The sequence below is a fragment of the Zootoca vivipara genome, chromosome 11, assembly GCF_965207765.1.
Source record: "Zootoca vivipara chromosome 11, rZooViv2.hap1.1, whole genome shotgun sequence".
Classification (NCBI taxonomy): domain Eukaryota; kingdom Metazoa; phylum Chordata; class Lepidosauria; order Squamata; family Lacertidae; genus Zootoca; species Zootoca vivipara.
In genome coordinates this window covers 57,201,739-57,220,655 of record NC_142594.1, presented here as the reverse complement: position 1 = coordinate 57,220,655, position 18,917 = coordinate 57,201,739, and the positions used below count along the sequence as shown (strand labels likewise).

General features: G+C 51.8%; 1 protein-coding gene across 1 annotated transcript in view; it reads left to right on the top strand.

Annotated features, from left to right (window-relative positions):
• LOC118092051 (SCO-spondin-like) overlaps positions 1 to 18,917 on the top strand; it is a 200,494-nt gene that overhangs the window by 113,492 nt on the left and 68,085 nt on the right. Inside the window, exons 59-64 of the mRNA XM_088653951.1 lie at positions 10,879 to 10,970; positions 12,753 to 12,932; positions 15,097 to 15,261; positions 16,679 to 16,931; positions 17,693 to 17,739; positions 18,249 to 18,410. Coding sequence (XP_088510077.1) covers positions 10,879 to 10,970; positions 12,753 to 12,932; positions 15,097 to 15,261; positions 16,679 to 16,931; positions 17,693 to 17,739; positions 18,249 to 18,410 — 899 coding nt within the window. The remainder of the gene's footprint in view (positions 1 to 10,878; positions 10,971 to 12,752; positions 12,933 to 15,096; positions 15,262 to 16,678; positions 16,932 to 17,692; positions 17,740 to 18,248; positions 18,411 to 18,917) is intronic.

Sequence of the window (18,917 nt, the reverse complement as noted above, 5' to 3'; positions counted from 1 at the left end):
AGGACAGTTTCACTTTTATTATCGACTCAGGCAGCACCCATCATCTTGTACCGCCTTCAGGACAGATCCTGAACTGCAGGCCACTTGAAGATGAAAAAAGCCTGCATCTTGCTGATGGTTCTTCTGGAACAATTAAAAGCAAGGGTGTTTTTTATATGCAATGCTTAGACACTAACCTTGATGTTTATGTTGTACCAGGCATGGAGAATGGTCTTTTAAGTGTGTCTTGCTTATTGCGTGAGGGCTTTGAAATAAGTTTTGCCAATGGTGTTTGCAAAATTGCCAGAGATGGGGCTGAGCTGGTAAGTGTTACTGTTGGGTCTGATGGTCTGTTTGTCCTAGATGGGAGGGGGCAAGCAGGTGGAAGTAACACTGGTAATGCTCAGGCTAAAAGCGCTAATACCCCTAAGGGCACAGAGGGCGCTATCCATAAGGATTGTATTCATGCTTGGCACAGAAAATATTGTCACATGTCTTTTCCTTATGTGAAAAAAGCCCCTGATTTTGTCAAAGGTTGCAGGTTCAAGCCATGTCAAAAACACCTGCAATGCCGCGCATGTGCGAAAGCGAAGACGAAGAGATGCTCTTATCCTAGGTCTGAGAGGAAGAGCACAAAGCCATTTCAGTTAGTGCACATGGATATTTCTGGGCCTATGTCAACGTCAAGTTTAGGTGGTTCAAAATATGTTTTGTGTCTTCTGGACGATTTCAGTCATTTTTCCTGGGTCATAACACTGAAAGAGAAGGGGGAGGCTGCCAAAGTGATAAAAGAGTGGGTAGCCAAAGTAGAACTGTAGTTCTCCGTCACTGTCCAGTGTTTTCAGAGTGACAGGGCGGGAGAGTTTTTGAGTGCAGAACTACAAGGGTTTTTCCGCAGCAAGGGAATTAGGCACAGAAAAACCGCTCCTTTTAGTCCACAGGAGAATGGTTTAGCTGAAAGGAAATTTAGAACGCTGTCTGAACTGGTGGAGGCAACGTTGTTTGATGCAGGACTACCCCAGAAGTTTTGGGGGGAATGCTATAAATTTGTGAATTATTGTTCAAATCGCGCTTTTAATTCAGTTGTGGACAACACACCCTACTACATGTTGTATGGCAAAGTTCCGAAGGTGCACTATTTCAGAACTTTTGGGTGTGAGGCTTGGGTTCTAATTCCAAAGCAGAAGCGCAGAAAGGGTGGATCAAGATCCAGAAAAATGATCTTCTGTGGTTACGAACCAAACTCAAAGGCTTGGAGGTTTGTACCAGCAGAGGGGGACCAAACCCGCGTTCACATTAGCATGAGTGCTACGTTCTGTGAACAAGAGGGCTGGAGACGCATTCATGCTAACCCCGAAGTTCTTCTTGACTGGTCTTCAGGTTTTGACCAGGAGGAGGAAACTCAGGTAGCTGATGCTGGAGTTCCAGGTGCTGCAGGACCAGATCCAGGTCAGGCAGCTGGTCCAAGTGGTGTAGCTCCTAGGGAAGTGAAGCAAGTAGTCAGAAGCGCACCGACTTCACCCCAGGTCAAGCCTGGGAAGTACAGCAAACGTGGTAGGTCACCCACTTCACCCAAAACAAGCCCAGAGGGGGCTGCAAAGCGTAGTAGGTCTCTTGACAGTGCTGCTAGTCCGAGAGAGCCACAGTCAGAGACAAGCAGTTCGGATTTAGAGGGGGAAGATGTGGGACCAAGGCGTTCAAAGCGCACCACGAAAGGTAAACCACCTGAAAGGTTTTCAGCTGTCAGTGTATGGGCGAACCTAGCAGTGTGTGAGCCTGAAAGCTTTGAAGAGGTGCAACAGTTGTCAGTAGAGGAAGCTAGTAAGTGGAAAGTTGCAATGGAGAAAGAGTTGAACTCCATGCAATCTCTTGGTGTGTATAGCCTAACACAGTTGCCAGAAGGTAAGAAAGCAGTCAGTTGTAGGTGGGTCTACAGGCTGAAACCCACAGTGACTGGAGAGCCTCAGTACAAGGCTAGATTAGTGGCTAGAGGTTTTACTCAGAAGAAAGGAATCCACTACACAGATGTCTTTAGTCCGACTTCGAGAGCGGAATCTTTCAGGATGCTTTTAGCGACTGCAGCGCAGAGAGGCCTAGTGGTCAACCACTTTGATGTGGACACCGCTTATTTGAACTCTGACCTTCAGGAGGAGTTGTACATGTTGCCTCCTCCAGGGTTTGAGAGTGACGTGCCAGGTCAGGTGTGGAAGCTGCACAAGTCGATCTACGGTCTGAAGCAATCCGCTAAAAATTGGAATTCATGTCTTGATTCTGTTTTGAAGAGCCTAGGTTTCAGGAAGAGTCTAGCTGACAGTTGTCTGTATCTCAGAGGTGAAGGAGAACAGCAGGAACTGTTGCTTGTCTATGTTGATGACTTGATCTGCTTAGCAAAGAGCCAGATGCAAGTGCAGAAGTTTGCAAAAGAGCTAGGCAAGAGGTTCAAACTCAAGAATCTAGGTGCAGTGAATGTTTATCTAGGTGTGCAGATAGACAGAACTGAGGATGGAAGTTTCTTGCTCAGTCAGAAAGGCAAGATTGAACATTTGCTTGAGAAGTTCAGAATGTCTGACTGTAAAGGGGTCAGAACACCCATGGAGACAAACTTTGTGAAAGAGTCACAAGTGAAGGACACTTCACTTTTGAGAGTCAGCGTTTGAGAGTCCTGAAGTGTTTCAGTCAGCGCTAGGGAGTCTGTTGTATTTGTCACAATGGAGCAGACCAGATATTGCTTTTGCAGTCAATTTGCTCAGTAGAGAAGCATCGAAACCTAGCGTGCATGCTTGGAATGGCATTAAGAGAGTGCTTAGGTATTTGCAGGAGACCAAAGAGTATTGTTTGGAGATGTCAGCGCAAGGTGAGCCACAACTCACTTGTTTTGCAGATGCTGATTGGGCCAATCAGGAGGACAGGAAGTCAGTGACTGGTTTGGTAGTCAAGTTTGGAAATGCCCTGATTGGTTGGCGGTCGCGCAGGCAAAGCCTAATAGCAATGTCTTCCACGGAAGCCGAATTCTGTGCGTTGTCTGCGACATGCACTGAATTGGAGTACTACAGATGTTTGGTCCAAGAAATCTGGGGTGATTGTAGCCAGCCCATCACTGTTTGGGGCGACAATCAACCATCTTTGAGACTGGCGGAGTCTGGACAGTTCAAGGCCAGAACCAAACACTTAGACATCCGCTTCCGAAACGTATGTCAGAGCATACAGGCAGGCTTGGTGAAGTTGAGGTATTGTCCAAGCCAAGAGAACCTAGCAGATGGGTTCACAAAACCCTTGAGTTTCCAACGGCATGGGGAATTCTGTGAAGGGTTGGTTTTGGGGTAGGTTTGGATACCCGCTGTTATGTACTGAGCTGAATCCTAGAACAATAGGATTCAGAATCAGCGGGAGCTACCCAATCCAACTCCAGGTGGAAGTGAATCCTCAACCTGATTGGCCTGCTGGAGCAGCCAATCAGGCGGCTGGCAGAAGTGAATCTGCTACCTGATTGGCCTGTAGGAGCAGCCAATCAGGCTGCAGGCAGAAGTCAATCCACAATATAATTGGCCCACAGGTGTAGCCCTGAAGTAGCCAATCACGCAAGGCCCATTGTGTAAATAATGTATATAAGCAGACGGTTTTGGGGAAAGAGCCATTCGTCTTCTCTTCTCCTCCTTGATGACTATGAGCTGAATAAAGAGCATGAAATTCACTCTTGACTCCGAGTATATTTCACTGGCGACGAAGGTGGGATCCTGCTGAGCTGACCGCCACCACGCACTGCACCGCAGCACCGCCACCTGCTGCACCGCTGCATCGCACCGTGCATCCAGGCTTCAGCTCCAGGACCCAAGGAACCCAGAATGGCAACCGACAGCAGCTTCTCGCCATTCAAACCAGCATCAGGAGACTGGGAAGGGTACGCCGCCCGTTTCAACTTCCTCCTGCAAGCGAAAGAAGTCACCAACGATGCCATGAAGAGGGCAACATTCTTCAGCGTCTGTGGAGAGGAGACGTTTGAAATCGCCCGGGCTCTCCTTGCACCTAGAGATGTCGCTACCGTCTCTTACAAAACAATAATGGAACGGCTGAAGGAGCACTTCTCACCACAGCCCTCGGTGGTAGCTTGCCGAAATGCCTTCTACGCAAAGCGGCAAGCCCCGGGGGAAACCATAACTGGGTTTGTGACCTCCCTCCGCCAAGCCGCCCGGTTATGCAACTTCTCAGAATTGGAGAACATGCTTCGTGACCGCCTCGTCGGTGGCCTGAGGGACGAGATGTTGCAACGACGCCTCTACGCCAAAAAAGACCTCACGTTCCAAATTGCTCTGGAGGAAGCCCTGGCAACCGAAGCCGCCGAGAGGTCAACGCAAGAGGCACGACCGGCCCCGCCATCCCAACCGAGGGTCTACCACGAAGACCTCACCGACGAATCCGAATCTGACAGGGAGGAAGTACACCGAGTACAGCGGCGCACTCAAGCAGCACACACACCACAGCAGCCTCGACGAGAAGGAGGGAACTGTGCAAGCTGCGGGGAGAACCACGAGAGGAGGACCTGTCGTTTCCGCAACGCAGAGTGCAGGCAGTGCAGAAAATTGGGACACATCGCCCGGGTGTGTCGGGCTCGACTCACCCGTCGACAAGCATCAGATGACCGACCCAGGAGCCCCAGGTCACACGGCACCATGCACCAAGGCAACTCGACGGAGATCACGGACTACCAGGTATTCCAGTTGCCCCATCCCAGCACAGAGAAAATTTATATAGAGGTACAGATAGAGGGAGCCCCATGCCGCATGGAGCTGGACACGGGTTCAACTCTATCCATAATCTCGGCCCGAACATTAAGGGAACTGTGCCCTAATGGGGGTCCCAAACTAAGGCCGGCCCCATTCACCCTCCGGGACTTCCAGAAACGTAAGGTCCCTACTATGGGGGTGGGGACCTTCAGGGTGCAATATCGAGGGCGAAAGCAACAATTGGACTTGCTGGTAGTTAAGGGCCCCTACGTTAGCTTACTGGGACTGGCATGGTTTGGACCTCTGGGGCTAGCCGTTACCGGGGTGAACCGCACTAGCTTACAAGTGGACGTGGACGCCATATGCAAAGAGTTTCCAGGGGTTTTCGATGGGGCATTGGGACGATATACAGGACCCCCCATTGCCCTACAGCTAGACCCCGCTGTACGACCCATCAGGCACAAGGCCCGCCGGGTCCCGTTCGCCCTGAAACCCCGCATAGACGAGGAATTGGACCGGCTCGTGGAGCAAGGAGTGCTGGAGCCGGTGCCCAACGCCCCCTGGGAAACTCCAATTGTCACACCCATCAAGCCTAACGGTTCGGTCCGCATCTGTGCAGACTACAAATGCACCATAAACAAGGCTCTCACGGCCCATGCATACCCAGTGCCAGTGGTCAGCCATGTCCTCGCCACCCTGGCTGGGTCAAAAATCTTTGGCAAACTGGACTTGGCCCAAGCGTATCAACAGTTGCCTGTGGACGAAGCCACAGCAGAGGCTCAGACGATTGTGACGCACAGAGGGGCATTCAGAGTTAAGCGGCTGCAATTTGGCGTTAGCGTGGCACCAGGCATATTCCAGAATCTAATGGACTCTCTCCTTAAAGGGATTCCTGGCGTCACCCCCTTCTTCGATGATGTACTGATCGCCGGGCCCACACCAGAGGAATTTGAGGACCGCCTCCGCTCCGTCCTGCACCGTTTCCAGACGGCGGGCCTCAAGGTGAAGCGGGAAAAGTGTTTACTGGGAGTGCCGCAGGTGGACTTTCTGGGATTTAAGGTGGACGCAGAAGGGGTCCATCCAACCGGTGACAAGGTACGGGCCATTTGTGAGGCCCCAGCGCCCAAGAGCAAGCCCGAACTTCAGTCATTCTTGGGACTATTGAACTTTTACCATGCCTTCCTTCCCCATAAGGCAGCGGTAGCAGAGCCCCTACACAGACTCCTAGATAAAAGGGCCCCTTGGGTGTGGGGCCAGCGACAAAGGGCCGCATTCCAGGCAGTCAAGGACTTGCTCGTCTCGAACTCGGTCTTAGCACACTTCGACGAGAGGCTGCCAGTGGTGCTGGCATGCGACGCCTCTCCCTATGGCATCGGCGCTGTCCTGGGACACCAACTCCCGGATGGAAGAGAGGTGCCGGTGGCATACTTCTCCCAGACGCTTGCTGCAGCCGAACAAAACTACTCACAGATTGACAAGGAGGGTCTGGCAATCGTGAAGGGCGTAAAAAAATTCCATGATTTCTTGTACGGGCGGCCCTTTACCATAGTGACTGACCACAAGCCGTTGCTTGGCCTGTTTGCTCCTGAGAAGCAGACCCCCCAAGTGTTGTCTCCACGTGTCCTCAGGTGGTCAATTTTCCTTGCCGGCTACCAGTATGCACTAATCCACCGCCCTGGGAAGGCGATGGGCCACGCAGACGCCCTCAGCAGGCTACCACTACCAGAAACAGGCCCCGACCCAGCACCTGCGCAAGAGGTTATGACCCTGGAGCTGCTTCCCGACCGACCCATTCAGGCACAAGAAGTTGCGCACCATTCCACAAAAGATAGGGTCATCTCCCGGGTCCTGGACTGGGTATGGCGAGGATGGCCCAGCAGCAGCCCCGGGCCAGAATTCGCTGGCTACACAAACCGCAAACATGAACTGTCGGCCCACAAGGGGTGCCTGTTATGGGGAAGCAGGGTTGTTGTTCCCCAGCCCCTCCGCAAAAGGGTCCTCACAGCCCTACACGAGACACACCCAGGGGTAGTGAGGATGAAGGCCCTTGCCAGGAGTTATGTGTGGTGGCCGGGGATTGACAGAGAGATAGAGGCCTGGGTCCAACACTGCCAGACCTGCCAAGAATCCCGCCCGGATCCCCCAAGGGCCCCAGTCCAGCCCTGGGAGTCCGCCCGACATCCATGGTCACGCTTGCACGTGGACTTCGCTGGCCCCTTCCAGGGAAAAACATTCTTCATAGTGGTGGATTCCTACACCAAATGGCTGGAGGTCGCACTGGTACCATCCACTTCTACGGCGGCGGCCATCCGGGTACTACGTAAGCTGTTTGCGACCCACGGGCTCCCTGACACCCTCGTCTCGGACAATGGAACCGCATTCACGTCAGAGGAGTTCCAGACCTTCACAGCGCAGAACGCCATCCGCCACATCCGCTCAGCACCATTCCACCCTGCCACCAATGGCCAAGCGGAGCGCATGGTGCGGACCACCAAGGACAGCCTCCGCCGCATGACACAAGGGGACTGGGAATACCGCCTTGCCGCATTTCTTCTAGCACAGCACAGCACCCCAAGCACAACGACGGGCCGGAGCCCAGCTGAATTACTAATGGGCCGGCGCCTTGCAACTAGACTGGACCGACTTCACCCCGACAGAGCTCAGGATGAGGTAGTGGTGGGGAAAGGCAGGAACCCCCGGACATTTGTGGCCCAGGACCCAGTGTATGCAAAGAATTTTGGGGCAGGCCCAGCATGGGTACCCGCCACAGTCACCAAGGTGACCGGTCCCGTGTCGTACGAGGTACTAACGGAAGGGGGGCAATGTTGGCGCCGCCACTGCGACCAGCTACGGCGACGATTCCCAGGAGGAACCCGGGAGGAGAGCGGGACAGAGGGGTCCCAAGGGGACAGCAGGGCAGTGAGGCCTGTAGAGCGAGAGGGGTGGGCAGGGGAAGCAGAAGCAGTAGGCACAGAGGGGCGCCCCGAGGCTGGAAGGACACCGGAACCAGAGCTACAACCTAGTGGTTCAGTGGCGCCAGACCAGACAGCCCTGGCACAGCCAGCAGCCTCGGAACACGAGCCAGAACCAGAACCCCTGACCAAGGAACACCCCAGGCCACAACGCACACGGAGGCGGCCAGCAGACCTTGGGGACTACGAATGCAACTTCCCGGGCAGGACTGGAACTTAGAGGGGAGGGGTGTTATGTACTGAGCTGAATCCTAGAACAATAGGATTCAGAATCAGCGGGAGCTACCCAATCCAACTCCAGGTGGAAGTGAATCCTCAACCTGATTGGCCTGCTGGAGCAGCCAATCAGGCGGCTGGCAGAAGTGAATCTGCTACCTGATTGGCCTGTAGGAGCAGCCAATCAGGCTGCAGGCAGAAGTCAATCCACAATATAATTGGCCCACAGGTGTAGCCCTGAAGTAGCCAATCACGCAAGGCCCATTGTGTAAATAATGTATATAAGCAGACGGTTTTGGGGAAAGAGCCATTCGTCTTCTCTTCTCCTCCTTGATGACTATGAGCTGAATAAAGAGCATGAAATTCACTCTTGACTCCGAGTATATTTCACCCGCTATCCCCAGTGTTCAGGTGAGAGGGGGTGTGAGGAGTAACAAGTAACCGAAGGGGTTAACTGTGTTCTGTATAGCACCTGACCACTGAGGAATATCATGTTACAGAATGTACCAGAAGTGTTTCTGTATGTATCAGTTGGTTTCGTTTCTGCCTGGGAGACGGTCGCAAGATGTCTGCGCTCTCACCAGGTTGTTTGTTATTTTTCTCTCTAGAATAAACTTAAGTAGTTATTAGAACACTTTGGACTCTGTGTGTTCTTAAGAGGCTTTTTATCCAACGGCTATACAAGCTTTCGCTGTGTGAGAAGAAGAAGAACTCTGCTGTGTGTGTTTTACTGCCAGCCCGGATCTACGGGAGCAGAGAAGCGCTAGAGAAAGCGCGCCGGGCGATAATTAGTGGCTCCTAATTGAGTCATAAACAACTCAACGGAGCCCTATACCCGTCACAGTGCACTATATAAATTCAGTTAGCAGCAGCAGCAGCAATAATTATCTGAATCTCCTTCTTTGTCATCTGAATCCATCGCTTCGGACCCTGCCCTCTGCATCTTCCATGTGATGACAGCCCTTCAAATATTTGAAGAAATTCATTACGCTTACAAATGTAATGCATGTATTAGTTATAGTCACCCTGTGTTTTCTTGATTCTTTAAAAAATTAACGGATGGAACTGACGTTGAAATTCTACTCCATGTTGATCCAGAGTAGATTCCAACGTATAGTTAGCAGAGTAAAATCTTAAACACGTTGCAGGATTCCCAAAAGATCGACCAGAGGCAATGAATATTTCATCCAGCAGAGCTTTACTGCTGCTGAAGGCAAATGAGCAGAATGGTCACAAATCCAATACATTCAGGATTGGCACTGTCCATCAGAAATCCAGTTGCAGCAGACTTAACTTAAAACTTGCAATAACTTATAAGACTAAAATCTTAACGCTAAGCATACTATGTACAGAATACCACACCAGAAGGAAAAAAGATAGAAAAAGTGAAACCCAGGCTCCTTCTGGCCTTATTTTTAAAAGGATCTAGGAGTCTTGGTAGACCACAAACTTGACATGAGTCAACAGTGTGATGCAGCAGCTAAAAAAGCCAATGCAATTCTGGGCTGCATCAATAGGAGTATAGCATCTAGATCAAGGGAAGTAATAGTACCAATGTATTCTGTTCTGGTCAGACCTCACCTGGAGTACTGTGTCCAGTTCTGGGCACCACAGTTCAAGAAGGATACTGACAAGCTGGAACGTGTCCAGAAGAGGGCAACCAAAATGGTCAAAGGCCTGGAAACGATGCCTTATGAGGAACAGCTTAGGGAGCTGGGTATGTTTAGCCTGGAGAAGAGAAGGTTAAGGGGTGATATGATAGCCATGTTCAAATATATAAAAGGATGTCATATAGAGGAGGGAGAAAGGTTGTTTTCTGCTGCTCCAGTGAAGCGGACACGGAGCAATGGATTCAAACTACAAGAAAGAAGATTCCACCTAAACATTAGGAAGAACTTCCTGACAGTAAGAGCTGTTCGACAGTGGGATTTGCTACCAAGGAGTGTGGTGGAGTGTCCTTCTTTGGAGGTCTTTAAGCAGAGGCTTGACAGGCATGTGTCAAGAATGCTTTGATGGTGTTTCCTGCTTGGCAGGCGGTTGGACTGGATGGCCCTTGTGGTCTCTTCCAACTCTATGATTCTATGATTCTATTATAGTCAGCATGACCTTGACAGAAGAGATAAGAGAACCACTTTAAGGCAGCTTCTCTGAATGAATAACCCAAACATCATGAACCTTCTGCTTGCTTCTTTCACACAGAGAAGCTTCCAGAACCCTCTTGAATTAAGTAGAATAGGAAAGGTCTCTACACATCAGATCAATGCTTTCTGTGCCAAGAAATGCAAACTGACAGAACAGCAGTCATTTCACCAGTATTATGTTATGTAAGTCCTCTTCTAGAATAGCTCAGTTGGTAGAGCATGAGATTCTTAATCTCAGGGCTGTGGGTTCGAATATTCCTGCATTGCAGGCAGTTGGACTGGATGTCCCTCAGGGCCCCTTCCAACTCTATGATTCTAAGTCACTTAGAGATATTTGATTCATTAACTCTATAGGTTTTGTTAAATAAATGTGTAAAGGTAAAGGGACCCCTGACTGTTAGGTCCAGTCGTGACCGACTCTGGGGTTGCGCGCTCGTCTCGCATTATTGGCCGAGGGAGCCGGCGTACAGCTTCCAGGTCATGTGGCCAGCATGACTAAGCTGCTTCTGGCAAACCAGAGCAACACACGGAAATGCTGTTTACCTTCCCGCTGGAGCAGTACCTATTTATCTACTTGCACTTTGACGTGCTTTAGAACTGCTAGGTGGGCAGGAGCTGGGACCGAACAATGGGAGCTCACCCCGTTGCAGGGATTCTAACTGCCGACCTTCTGATTGGCAAGCCCTAGGCTCTGTGCTATAACCCACAGCGCCAATTGCGGCACCCTGCAGTGGTCCGTCCATCTGGGTGGGTGCAGGGGGAGAGCTGTACTCAGAGTTCCCTTTTGGCTGGCCACCCACCGCTCTATTCCCCTTCCCTAACTTACGGACCATCCTGCCTCCTTTGCAGGTCTCCCTCCAACCCGGCCGCTGCCAATGGCGGTGCCCCGTGCCAAGGCGATGCCCAGGAGGTTCGTGAGTGCCACACCGTCTGCATCTCAGGTAAGGTGTCCCTGCAAGGGTGGGGTGCGCAACTTTCATGAAATAAGTAAATCCGATGCCTTGGGAGGCTGGAGGAGAAGCTCCACTCCTCTGTTGGTACCTTTCTGCACATGTGGTGGGACTGTGCGAAGGTAAGAGAATTTTGGGATATAATATACAATGAACTCAAAAAGATCTTTCAATTCTCTTTTCCAAAAATAAATAAATCCTGAAGCCTTTTCGCTAGGGCTAGGCATTATGTCCATTGATATACAAAAAATATCACAGAACCCTCTTTATGTACGCAACCACAGCGGCGAGGATTTTAAAAGCAAAAAACTGGAAAAGTGATGTAATCCCCACAAAAACTGATTGGCAAGCAAAGATGATAGAATATTCAGAACTTGCAAGGATGACTGGGAGAATAAGAGGAAATTCTAACCAGAAATTTAGTATTCAAAGAATTTCTTTAAAAGGACTGTGTGAGGGACAGGAGCTATAGACTGCCCCCTCCCATCGTGACAACCAGTTCCTCTCCTAGCACAAGCGGGGGAGATGAGTCTAGCGGGGAAACAGGAAATAGAGGGCAGGGCTCGGACAGGGTCACAGAGCCTCTGCGCTGACCGGGGAGAGGAAGGAAGGGAGAGGGAAAGAGGGAGGCAGGAAAACACGGCTAGAAGACCCCTCCCTCCAGTTCGCGCTGTAGGCAGTGTTCCAGGCAATAGTCTGATCCAAACGTGAGGCACCGCTGGTGCCAACTGATGGACGGGTCATGGCGCGCCAGCCAGCTCATGCCTAGCACTATGGGGGGGGGGTCTGAGATGGTGGTCACGTTGAACGCCAGTGTCTCTGAGTGCCTCCCCACCGTCATTCTCATGGGAGGGGTTTGATGAGTGATGCCCCCCCCCCCAGCAGCTCCCTGCCGTCAATGGTGGAGACGTGCAGGGGAAAGTCCAGCTGCAGAAGTTGGATCTGATGTGCTTCTGCAAACTCCTTAGGAAAAAAATTTGCAGACGCTCCCGAATCAATCAGTCCCATAACGTTCAGGGGATAGCCATTGGGCAGCGTCAGAGTCACTTCCAGTACCACTCCTGCTCTGGGGGGGGGGGGTTGTGCCGCTCCTGGGTGCATGCGTGGGTGGGTTGGGGCTGGGGATTCCCAGACTACTTTGTTGGAAAAAGACGCGGGAATCCCCATTCCGGGGTACTGACCCAGACTGAGAACATGTATATTGTACAGCTTCTGCACTGTAAATAGTCTGCACATAATAAAAGCATGAAAAGGCAGTGTGTCGGAGTCGTTACTCTAGAGTAGCCGCCAGCGACCCTGTGACAAACTGTAATAACAAAAAATCTCCGGACAGATTTGGATTGAATCTTGAAGTTTAAGGAAATTATAAAGTAATTTTTTCCCCTGATAATTAACTGAAAAGAATAATAAAAATGAAGTGCGTATAGACTAGTAAGGTAAAAAAGCACAATGAGGTGAATTGGAAGTTAAAGAGTATGTAATGTCAAACGAGGTGTCAGTTTCTATGGTCTGTTTATGTTGTTTTTCGGTGTGTTATGCTATACGTAAATTGTTTTGTAATAAAGAATCTTTAAAAAAAAATCATGAAATAAGTAAATCTGATGCCTTGGGATGCTAGAGGAGAAGCTCCACTCCTCTGCGTGAGTCTTTTGTTTAGAGGTTGGTTTTGCATTCCACCTGCCAGCGGAGCCCTCGCTTCTCCTGGAAGGGGACCTCGCGACCCCAGCCCCAAGGCTTCCCACACCCCACACTCTTTCTCCTGTCCCTCCCCAGAGATCACCTTTGCCTGGAGCAAATGGACCCCCTGGTCCCCCTGCTCGAAAACCTGCTACTACGCCACGGACGTGGTGGGTGTCAGGAAGCGGTTCCGGGACTGCAATGGCACCACGGACGCAGCCAGCTGCAGCGGGGAGACAGTCCAGGAGGAGCTTTGCGACACGCCCCCCTGCCCAGGTGAGAGGAGGGGGGGCAGAAGCGCTGAGCCCCCTCCGGCCTTGGGGATGATGGGAGTTTGCAGCCTGAAACCTCCAAAGGGCACCAGGTTGGGGAATGGTGTCCTTTTGGGTCCGAGGTTTGGCTGATCTTAGCCCCAAGATGGCTGCTGTACAGGAAGAGCCCTCAGGTTCTTCCCCGGCGCAGCGGTGAGTTGAAAGAGCACCCCTGCATTGCAGGGGGTTGAACTAGATGACCCTTGGGGTGCCCTCCAACTCTGCGATTCTATGATTCTATAAGAGGGGAGGGTTGTTTGATGTGCCATCGGCAAGAGACTCCAGAGGTTCCAGAAGCTTAGCCAGGTTCAGTTTCCTTGCTCAATGGGGACTACGGTGTCTTCAGAATATATCACAGAATCTTAGACATAGGTCGGCAACGTCCGGCCCATGGGCCGCATGCGGCCCGCGAAGGCCATTTATCCGGCTCATGGGCTGGCCGTGAACCGAGGCGCCTGCTCGGCAAGTCCCCCACGTGCTGCGCTAAACTGGTGCAGTGCGGCGTGGGGACTGGCCAAGCGGCGCCGGAAATGGTGTCTGCGCCTGCGGAGATGCTGGAAATCGCTTCTGCGCAGCCGCAGAAGCAATTTTCGGCACTGCAGACATGCACAGAAGCCATTTCCAGTGTTCCGGACATGGGCAGCACAGCACCGGAAATTGCTTCTGCACATGTGCAGCCCATGTCCGGCCCATGGATGATAGTCCATGCAAATGCTCCAGCCCATGACCGGAAAACGTTGCCGATGCCTGATCTTAGAATTGCAGAGTTGGAAAGGACCCCAAGGGTCATCCAGTCCAACCCCCCCCCACTGCAATGCAGGAATCTCAGCCAAAGCATCCATGACAGGTGGCCACCCAGCCTCTGCTTAGAAACCGCCAAGGAAGGACTACATTCTGTGGGAGCCGGTTCCACCATCAAATATCTCTTACTTTCAGAAAGTTCCTCCATGTGGTCAGTCGGAATCTCCTTCCTTGAAACACAAAGCCATGGGTTCGGGTCCTACCCTCCGGAGCAGGAGAAAGCTGTCTCGCTCCATCTTTTGCGTGGCAGCGCTTCAGATAACTATCATACCTCTTCTCCCTCTTCTCCAACTCCTGCAGCCGTTCCTGACCCTGTTCCGTTACACTGTCCTCTTTAATTAAGGCTGATTTATATATTCCTGCATTGCAGGGGGGTTGGGCTAGATGACCATTGGGTGCCCCCTTCCAACTCTACGATTCTATGATAGAGAAATAGAATCTATCATCATCATCATCATCATCATTTTATTTGTATGCCCCCTTTCCATAGTTGAACCTATGCTCAAGGCGGCTTACAACACGGCAAGATTTACTGAATTACAAACATAAGTAATAAACAATAAATAAAACACCTCAAAAAGTACACAACCCAATGGAAACAATTTCCACGCGTATCGTAAGATCTGAAGCTAAATATACAACAATAATATCAGTAACAGCAACAAGCTCTCTCAGTCCCGTCCCGTTCCCCCCCCCCCCCCGGTAAACAATATTTCAGCCCAAGAATCTGTTAAACAGGTTCAGCTTTTGTAGCTGGAGTCAGTCCACACTCCACTCTCCCAGGTCAGGTGGGAAAGGGCCGGCAAGGCAAGGGGCAAGATGGCCTCATTTAAAACAACAGATAAAAATTAAAAACCAGTTTAAAAGCAGCTGCAGTCCTTGTGAAGCCTGTCAAGCCAGGTGGAAAGAGGCAAGGGCAGGCATACCTGCCAAGTTCCTCTCTGAAAAATAAGGGACCGGACCGGAAGTAGCATACCGGAAGTAGCGCGGTGGCCATTTTGGAACTGGGCGGAGCATGCTCAGAAGTGACTTTTGATGCTGCTGTGCCCAGTTCCAAAATGGCTGCTGCACCAGAAGTCGTGCTGCAGCCATTTTGGAACTGGGCAGAGCAGCATCAAAAGTTGCTTCTGAGCATGCTCCGCCCAGTTCCAAAATGGCCGCCGCACCAGAATAAACTGGAGAAAAACAAACTGGGGACAACTGGAAAAACGGGGGTTTCCCAGGGAAAACGGGAGACTTGGCAGCTATGAGGGCAGGGTCCTTCAGGCCCTCAGCAGGCAGACCACCTCCTTATCATCTTTTGTTCCTTCTCCCCCCCTCATCCTCAGTGGAAGGCATATGGACTCCGTGGACCCCCTGGTCCCAATGCTCGGCCCCTTGCGACTCGGGGGTCCAGACCCGGAACCGCACCTGCTCCAAGCCAGCCTACGGGGGCCCAGAATGCTCCGGACCCCTCATCCAGACCCGCGATTGCAACACTGAGCCCTGCAAAGGTACATATTTGGGGATATGGGGTGGGGGTGGAGGTGGGGGTAGAGACCTTCCTGTCAGGCGTGGAGAGTCCTCCCCTCCCTTCGGTAGCTTCGCAGGTAAGGATTAACGAGCAGTTGGTAGTCCTTTTATTACAGCGCCATGTTGCGAGCACAAATACACAGCTCTCCCCAAGGAGGGCAGTTGGCTTGTCTAATCTTCCTCCCGACTTCTGCAGCATTTTGGGCGCCGACCGGAAGTTCCTCCCTCCCTCGGACTCCTTTGCTCTCTGATCCGTTCAGACCTGTGAGTCCACGGCGGGGGGGGGCCACACTCTTGAGCAGGGGTAGGCAACCTAAGGCCCATGGGGGTCGTTTAACCGGCCCATGAGCCACCCCCGAACCGAGCCACCTGCTTAGCGAGTCCACACGCACTGTGCTAAAGTGGCGCGGCACAGTGCAGGGACTCGCTTCTGCACATACCTGCCAAATCCCAGACTGCAGAATCTGGGACCAGCAGCCGCGTGACACTAGAGTCTACGCAACTTCCGGTGTCGCTTTGCCCATCTATGGGCACCAAAAATGGCCGCCGCCGGCTTCGAAAGTTGCATCTACGCATGTCAGGAAGTGCGTAGACGCGACTTCCAGTATCTGCGGCGGCCATTTTTGGTGTCCATAGATGGGCAAATCAGAAGGGGGAAAAATGGCCGCCGGCAGGAGAAAATAACGGAGAAAAACGGGAGACGAAGTGATACGGGGGACCGAAGGGAAAAGGTAAGTAAAAACGGGGGTTTCCCGGGGAAAACAGGGAACTTGGCAGCTATGCTTCCGCAGCACCAGAAATCACATCTGCGCATGCTGGAAATCCGTCTGCGCAGACGCAGGCGCCGAAAATGGTGGGGACTCCGCGACAGTGAAACGGCCCAGGCAAGGTAAATCTTGCCGACCCCTGCTCTTCAGTGACGTCTCAACTATCTTCCCCCTCCCTCCTGGTTCTGTTGTCATTATCTTGTAACTGGGTAACTCCCCCCCCCCTAAGCTGTCCATCTCTCTCTGCTCCTGAACACGCTGCGGACAGGTAGGGGGGGGAAACCCTTCTTTCCATCGGAGAGAAGCTGGTCTGCCATGGAATGCATCCCCCAGTCCTCGTCTTCAGGGCCGGCTCTAGGTAAATTTCCGGTGGTGCAGCGCGCCAGGGTGCCGGGTCGGTAGGCAGGGCGCCGCACGGAAACCATGCTGCACCCTGCGAGGGCGGGGGCGCAGGAGCGATCTCCGCCCCCCTCGGCGCCAGGGCGGCTGACCTGCTCGAGACTGCCCTGCTCGTCTTCAGACCATTCCCTGACACTTCCTCTCCAGCCCCCCCCACAACCTGCTGCACCTCTGTGCCCCCTACCTCTCTCACCGGATGCCTCTCCCTTTGTCGCCCCCCAATCCCGCACAGTGTTCTGCCCAGGGAACCTGGTGTACCAGACGGCCGAGGAGTGTGAGCGGAAGGGGGGCGCCTGCCCCCGCCTCTGCCTGGACCAAGGCGCCCGTGTGGAGTGCGCCTCCCGCTGCCGCGAGGGCTGCTCCTGTCCCGGAGGGCTCTTCCTGCACAACGACACCTGTCTGCCGCTCAGAGAGTGCCCTTGCTACCACCAGGGGGAGCTCTACCAGCCGGGGGACGTCACTCTCCTGGATTCCTGCAACAACTGGTGATTGATTGATTGATTGATTACATTTCTTCTCCTTTTTACTTTTATTTATTGATTCCCCCTCCTAGGAGACCCCCCCCAAATACCTCCCAGTTTGTGGAAAGGAAAACCTGTATTCCCACACACCACAATTTGTAATTGTATGCATCTATAAAACACTTCCTTCTTAAGTGATCCCCAAGTTATTTACTTATTTATTTCGCTTGAAGCCTAAAGGTGTATACAGAAGGTGCCAGACGAGACCAACTGGGGCGAGCCTTCCACAAACTGGGAGCCACTGCAGAAAAGGCCCTGTTCTCATGTTGCCACCCTCCGGACCTCTTTTTTTCCTCCAGAAATTTATTTATTTGGTTTTTCAGATTGAAATTTTACAGTCACATATCCCACGTACAGCATAAAAACTAGATTCCAAGGATTTTAACAGTTTACAATGGTCTTTAAGATAAGTTATCGATTTCCCCCATTCCTTATTAAACTTTTGACCTTCCTGATTTCTGATTCTTCCGGTCATTTTAGCCATTTCGGCGTAGTCCATCCACTTGATCCGCCTTTCGTCTCTGATAGCGACCACGGCTGTGCAGGTGTTATTGGCCCAGAGATGGAAAGAAGATAAAGTCCCCACCCTCTGGGCCTCTTGCAGGGGATCCGCCCGGTTCTTCTGAGCGCAAATCATTCTAAATGATTTTCACCTTGCATTTCCCCATTGATGCAACTCGTAAGACATCTACGCAGTGACATAATGTGCCCCTTTTCCTTTCCAGCACCTGCAAGGATGGAGAGATGGCATGTACCACAGAGTCCTGTCCAGGTAAACAGAGGCGACCGCCTTTCCTGCTAGGTCAGAGTATGTATTGCTCTAGCCCAGAACAGTTCACACTGACAGGTGTAGAGAAGTAGAGAAGGAAGTAGAGAACCCATGCCATTGTATTATAATTATTATCATTATTATTATTTCTACCCTGCCCTATCTGGCTGGGTTTCCCCAGCCACTCTGGGCAGCTTCCAACAACATTAAAACATAAGTCATTAAAAACTTCCCTAAACAGGGCTGCCTATACATGTCTTCTAAATTTCATGTGGTTGTTTATTTTTTTGACATCTGGCGGGAGGGTTTCCACAGGGCGGGTGCCACTACCGAGAAGGCCCTCTTCTGCCTGGTTCCCTGTAACCTCACTTCTTGCAGGGAGGGAACTGCCAGAAGGCCCTCAGCACTGGACCTCAATGTTTGGGCAGAACGATGGGGGTGGAGAAATATCTGGGGAAGGCGCCCGGAAAGAGATCCACCCCCCCGCCCTGAGCTGGCCTTCCTCTCTGCAGCCGATTGCGCCTGGAGCGACTGGGGCGCCTGCAGCCGCAGCTGCAACGTGGGCACTCGGCGCCGCTTCCGCACCAGTTCCGAGCCCCCTGCCTCCGACGGAGGACAGACCTGCCCGGGACCCAACATGGAGATTGAATTCTGCAGTCTGCAGCCTTGCCAGGGTAAGAGAGAGCGGGGAGGGGGGTTCAAGGAGAGGGGAGGGGGTCAGGCTGTGGGTCAGAGGGATGGGGAGGAAAGCGAGCAGAGGAGGGAGGTTGCCGCCGCCGATTTAATTCATTACATTTCCAGGCCACTTTTCATTCGGATGAATCCCAAAGCGGCTTACAAACCATAAATAGAACACAACTGAACATCACAAATACAGTAGAAATCGTATAGAATACAGTGGTACCTTGGTTCTCAAACGCCGAAAATCCGGAAGTAAGTGTTCCGTTTTTCGAACGTTTTTTGGAAGCCGGACATCCGATGCGGCTGAAAGCTATTGTTTCCTGGACGCCTGCACTAGTCAGAAGCTGCGCCTTGGTTTTTGAACATTTCAGAAGTCAAACGGACTCCCGTAACGGAGTAACTTTGGCGTTTCTCTTTTTGCTATTTATTTTGTGTTTTTGAGGCTTTTTTGGTTAATTTGTTTTTGTGACTGTGTGGAATCCAGTTCAGCTGCTGATTGT